The sequence below is a fragment of the Sesamum indicum genome, linkage group LG9 (genome assembly GCF_000512975.1).
Source record: "Sesamum indicum cultivar Zhongzhi No. 13 linkage group LG9, S_indicum_v1.0, whole genome shotgun sequence".
Classification (NCBI taxonomy): domain Eukaryota; kingdom Viridiplantae; phylum Streptophyta; class Magnoliopsida; order Lamiales; family Pedaliaceae; genus Sesamum; species Sesamum indicum.
Genome location: NC_026153.1, coordinates 1919275 through 1925958, shown reverse-complemented (window position 1 = coordinate 1925958; position 6684 = coordinate 1919275). Strand labels below are relative to the sequence as shown.

Below are 6684 nucleotides of genomic sequence, written 5' to 3'. Positions count from 1 at the left end.
GAAGTTTGTATGAAAATTCTAACACAAATCAAATTACAGAAATGAAACTAATCATACAACAAGTGCGATAGACTTGTCATTTCATTTTTTTGAATTGTACACCAATCACACAATATTACACTTTCCCTTAATTAATTTAGATATGACCTAACTTGATTTGGATCGAAGTTTCTCTTTGATAGGACTCTATGCTGCAACACATTATTTCCACCCAAAAGAAAAATCAACTTCAGACATCCCACCAAACATAGCAGGCATATTTAACCTGATCTTCACATAAGCTTTAATTCGTAGACAGATATATCTATTCTTGATTGTTGAAGCTTATACAAAAGAGATCAACCTGTAGTAAACAAACAGTTTACTAGTATACCAGCTTTTCTGCTAATTCTAGTACTGATCCAATCCATTAGGGATTTTTGTAACCTTTGCTTCAGGTGAATTGGGAGCGTCAAGCCCATCCATCAAACTTTGCCGAATATAAAAGACAACCAAGAACTAATGGAAAATAATCAAAGCTTCATACTCCATAACAAAATCAAACATGGGTTGGTGTTGTATTAGGCGGGGTTGGTGCGGAAGCCACGCGTTTGCCGCGTTCAGAGCGGCTGTTTTCAGCAAACTTGAGGCTGTTTTGGTGCATACCCTTCTGCTTCTCCTCCTCAGTGTACTCAGAACCGTAGTAATGTTCTTCGACTACGCTCTTGGAGGGGGGGAGGAACATGCTGCCCCACTGTGGGAAGTGAACCAACGCCACAGGGAGAGTGCATCCCACTATCATTATCCCCATGTAAGTTAGGCCTTGGTCGGTGGAGTATTTGGAGCTTGTGAAGAATAGCAGTTGTGTTAGACCGGAGCCGAAGTTCCCTCCCGCACCCGTCATGCCTGATATTATGCCCAACGATCGTCTGGAAATGAATGGGATGACGCCGAAAGTTGCTCCACAGGCAGCTTGTGCTCCTACAGAAAAGATGATCATGTGGGTGACGGCACGGCAACGGGTGTCGGCTCTGCCCAGAAGGACACAGAAGATTCCTCCCATTGTTTGCAGGATCCATAGTGTCCACAGCCTACCCCTCATTCCGAATAGTCGAGCTGCATAATCGGAAGCGAATCCACCGAATGGCCGAGCTACGATATTAGCCATACCGAAGGTGGCTGCTATGATTCCAGCTGTGTGTAGCTTTAGATCAAATCTGTAAAATTATTTGATGTTAAAATCCTAGTCAGTACTCGATCATTCCATTTATATGTAATATTCTATTGAAATTTTATAATAATATATGAAATAATCCACCTGTCGTAGAAGTACTCAGCAATGACGTTGTCAGTTGACAATTCGACTCCCATGGAGTAGCCGTAGAGGAGGACAAAAATCCATGTCCTGTAGTTTGTGACAGCGTACCATAACACCTGAATATATCAAGAAATATAAACATAATCAGCCCATTTATTTGATCAAATTCAGGAAAAGGGATCACAGAATCCAGGAGACGAAGTCAATGATAATATAATAAATACCTTGCTGAATTTATCCTTTGCAACATCTCCCTTCTTCTGGAGGGCACTAAGGTTTCCATCAGGCAAGTCCTGGCCAAGTGTTAGCACCAAAATACCCATGATCACATGAAGCCATCCCGGAATGAAGAAGGCAATCCTCCAGGCGGTGAAGGGGGTTGATCCAGTTTTCTTGATTATTTCATAAAGCACCGGCATAATCAGCTGAGTTGCGCCGCCTCCCATGTTCCCCCATCCCGCAGCCGTCCCGTTCACAAGTCCAATAATCTTACTGTTAAACATTGTGCTCATCCAGTACTGGCAGGACACGAAGGTTGCCAGGGAAAACCCGATCATGAAACGCACAGCCACGTATCCACCAGCCGACGACACAAACGACATGCAAAAGACTGTGGGGGCAGACAGCATGATGAGAAACGCACATCCATAACGCGGCCCCAAGAGATCGCACACGGCCCCCATCACCAGCCTGGAGAATATGCTGCCGGAGACGGAGGCAACCCCAGCGTTGCCAATGTCGATTTTCTTGAGGTTGAGGTTGTCACGAATAATAGGCACGAGGGGTGCAGCAGCGAAAGTTGAGACGAAACAGGTGAAAAACGAAATCCAGGAGAGATGGAATGTCCTCATATGAGGATTGGCAAAGGAAAAGAGCTTGAATTTCTTGGCCTTGTGCTCTGAATCCACCGGCAAATCAAACTTCGCCGTTGGATCACTGGGAACCATCGGGGAAGCCACAGAAAATGCAAGGACAGGCTCCCTGCCTGTCACTCCATGCATAGATGAGCCTGGAGACCCTTCAATATCCGCCATTTCTTAGTTTGTTAGACCTGGATGATTCTTTTACAGCTAATATTTTTGAAAGAAGGAAATGGATATGTTGATGTCTGGGAATGATATCGAAATCAGGTATATATAGTGTTAGGGGTTGACAATTGAGATGGCTCTTAATGGGGCAGTAGAGCTTCCCAATGTATAATTTTAATGGAGATTAATTAGTTTAATGAGAATGAATATCCGGTTTGCCGCATCTGAACATCAACAGTATTAGCCTAATCGTATATCCCAAAGGATCATAGACTTTTCCAAGGGATCACCCACCTCAATATATAATTATCTCGGTATATCTGTTCATATATAGATCGCAAAGTCGCTGGACGCAAGTGGGAAATAATTACACTTTATTAACAACTAGCAAGATTAATACCAACAAAACTCGTGTTTGGATATATAGAAACATATATTTGGATTTCAAGAAATAATTCCAAATAATTAATTTCACATAAGGTGCATAGATTATTAGATGTCAACTCCATAATAATTCAAAACAAAATAACTCAGGATTATTTAGATATAGGAATCATATGTTCGCAATTATGTCGGACCAACTACCTTGTCTCGGTTTCATTTTCTTTGTCAGTTTTTACTTTTGACAATGATAGAAAAGTAAATGTTTGTTTATACATGAAATTGCATGATTTACTATCATTTTTTCATCTCAGTCGTTTCTTTTTTCTATATACTTAAATCCCTACAAAGTTTTTTCAATCAGTAATTTCATAAACTAATAATATATATTTTTTATAATACTTTGATATGACATTACTAACAACTCCAAATCAATAAAAGAATATAACTATTCATGACTAAAATATTAATTTGACACTACGAACCACATAAACACAATTTCATCAATTAATTCAAGATATTTTTTCTTATTTTCACAAAAAAAAAAAAAAACTATATCAAGTTAAAAATATATATTTTCCAAGGAAAAAAATAAAAATAAAAGCAAAAACCAAACATGGGTATCTGACAACTTGCTACCTTCAATTCAGGCTGTAAGTTGAATTGGCCGTACATGTCAACATTCCTCCACTCTCATTGGAAATAAATAATCCCAACATTGATTAAATAATAATGAAATGTAACTTTTCTCAATTAATTGCACCCACGCCACTTGATTAATTGAAATTTTTTATTTAATTTAATCCTCCCAAGGTCAATTCGTCGGCCGGGGTTTGTTTGACTTTGTACTTGCGGACGATAAGGACAAATACTAATCTCAACAGATGTATACGATATATTATGCAGATATGAAGATATATTGTTATTACAACTTATTATTATTATTATTATTATTATTGTTATTATTATTATATCAAGAAGTATTAAACAAGATAAACCATGTATGTATAATTTCTTATATCATATATAATTAGTTCTTGCCATGATCACTAAGAAACTTAGCTGGATTTGGATAAGAGCACTTTGTTGTCTATTAATGAAAGAAAGATTCAGAATATATGATTAATTGCGTTGTTTGTTTTAGAACATTATTACCCTACAATAAAATTATAGATCAAAAATATGATAAGTAATTATTATTAATTATGCTTAAACAAAAATTAATTTTAAAATTTAGGTTATCCAGTACGAAAATCGAAAACCATTTTTGTCATAATTCTAGTCATAACAAATATTTTAGCCACTTTCAAAAAAACTACAACCAACAACCTGTGCGTGATTACCGTGATCAATAATGATTTATTATCATTATTTATTTTCAATCATAACAATTAACCATAATTAAATGTTAAAATTTTTTAAGGTGTATGTTAGTCAAACTAGGGTTAGCTATATATGATTGTTGGTTATTATCCTGACACATAATGAAAAATATGCTTCATTTAAAAATACGAAATTAATTAAAGAAAGTGAAAAATAAAATGAATACCAATAAAATAATTGTTTCAAAAATAAATATATTTCCGATAACAAGAAAAGAATATATATATATATATAAAAATATTAAATGATCTAACATGACCGATTATTAATAACGTTATTATCCTCTGATGTAAGATGTTTTTTCAGTTCTTTAACCATGGTTAATTAATTTCCAACCGTAAGCTTAGGCATTTGTCGGGAAATAAAATATAATGCTGATGATAATTGTGAAGAACTCTAAGTGGCTATGAAAGGTTGTACAAAATTATACACACGAGTAGTACTAGTTTTCTACCAAAATCGACTCGACAATTTGTACAGGGACGAATGGAGCAGCGTTTTGACCTGAAGATTTGTTATATATTATATATATGCTTGTATTTTATTAAGGCAATGAATACTGTCAAGCATCAGCTGCATGATGTCTAATTGAATGGACCAACTGAAATAACCATTCAATTTAATTTCTACAAGCTCAACATGTCTTGCAACAGGTTTAGTCACAAAAGTATTAGGAGAATGGTAATTTTAATCTTGTTAATATTAGTTTTCACAATTTGATTGTGAAATATAATTGAAAAAAATGACAATTTGAAGACAAATTCAACCTAAAATTCATATATTGGTTGAAAAAATACACGTGACACAAATATTTAGGAATTTTCGACCACACCCTATATATATATATATATATATATATATATGGTGTTATTTGCTTATATTTTCATTTTTTAATTTCAATTTCAGTGAGAAATGTGCATTTTCAATTTTATATAAGTTTTCGTATATGATGTGCATAAAGATTAGCTTGTCCAAAAAGGTTAAAGGATCCAAAAAGAAGAAAGAAATTAGAGGTCCGCAACATTCTAGGAGACCCAAAAAGACCTGGACAGCGACAGTGGCGAGTGCCCCCCATAAAACAGATGGCAAATGGAGGAGGTTGAAGGCATCCCCTACTCAGACCATGATCAAAGTCCAATAAATATTCAGCTCAAAAGACCCACACACATGGCAGCCTACTTTCCTACGTGGCATCTCGTCAACAGCCACATTGGACCATATCAGTTCTAGGAAGACCAAATACAAGTTTACTCTTCCATACTGATAGCACTTCCAAACACCTTTATTAGACCTTCTAATGTCTTTCACACCTCTCTTACTCTCTAAATCATCTCTCTCACTCTTTGAACACTTTTTAAACGCTTTTTAAATATTTTTAAGCATATTTTCACGTGTTCTTGCACTTTTTATCGACTTTATTCACCATATCTCAATTTTAATTATATTTATTTACCTTTTGGCTTTATTCCATTTCAAATCCAATACTAACTAGGGCGTCGTAGTGTAACGCCTTTTTTGCACATCCCCTTTCTAGAATTTGCATTCGTTTCAGCCCAAGTCTTGAGCGATTGTTCAGATCCATTAGACCTGCGCCTTTTTGGAACGTATCAGTGAGAATTGACAGCAAGAGTTCAAGTCTAGAGAGTGGGGTTAACATTATTATAACTTTTTCCTTTACAAGTACAAATTTTATACATCGGCATATTAAATGAGTGGTTAAATTAAATGTAATGTTTTTGCTTAAAGGGAGTCGGGTATAAATAGTAAATTCTTGAAGGAGGTGTAAGTATAACTTTAAATTTTTTTTAAGAGAAAAGTATTATTTTATATTTTCTGACAAGTATAAATGTAATCCTCTCTATTTTTTTTCTTCGATGAAAATTATAGTTTTATTTTTTATATATCCATTTACAAGTTAAAATAAGGAAGCTTTTTTTTGGGGGGGAGAGGAAATGAGGAAGTATTTTCAGTTGTGTGTTTTATGATATTATTTTTGATAAAATGTAAAAGAATTAATAACTTGTGGGCCAGATATATTTCAATGTCCCGAACAACTGCTGGGCTCTATTGTTGTGTTGTAGATTTAGAGTCCACTACAGACCATTGATCTTCGGCCCAATTAAAAGCTTTGTAATCGCTTGTAGAGCTTTTATTGTTCGGGTGGAAAATGGATATATAAAAAAACAAAATAAAAGTGAAAAAAGAGTACTGTATAAGAAAAAAATTTATATTTGGATAGAAAAAATAGGTGAAGAGTAAGTAAAATCGGATATATATCGAATCATCCTGAAACCCAATTGTATAGGATAAGAATACAAAAAAGTACCTATTTGATTTTTATTTACTATATTTTACCTGAAAAATTATTTTATTTTGAGATTCTGGGCATTTAAAAGATATTAAATTTGCTTTGTTTTATGTTATTTTTATTAATAAGTTTCATTTTTAATTTTTAATAATTCAGAATTATGTTTAATATTAAAAACTTTATTTCAAGTACGAGCCGAAAGTAAAAAGATTAGTTGGTCAAATTACGTAATTTAATTTTTTTCTTCCCAATTTGTTTTTCTTGTTTAGACTTAAGAAAATATTTCA

General features: G+C 34.4%; 1 protein-coding gene across 1 annotated transcript; it reads right to left on the bottom strand.

The window, feature by feature from the left end:
* Positions 285 to 2408, bottom strand: LOC105170268 (high-affinity nitrate transporter 2.1). Its single transcript, XM_011090945.2, has 3 exons — positions 1522 to 2408; positions 1298 to 1413; positions 285 to 1196 (listed from the first exon to the last, which is right to left on the bottom strand). Exons 1-3 carry the CDS (start codon positions 2329 to 2331, stop codon positions 539 to 541), a joined length of 1584 nt encoding a protein of 527 aa, XP_011089247.1. The 5' UTR covers positions 2332 to 2408; the 3' UTR covers positions 285 to 538.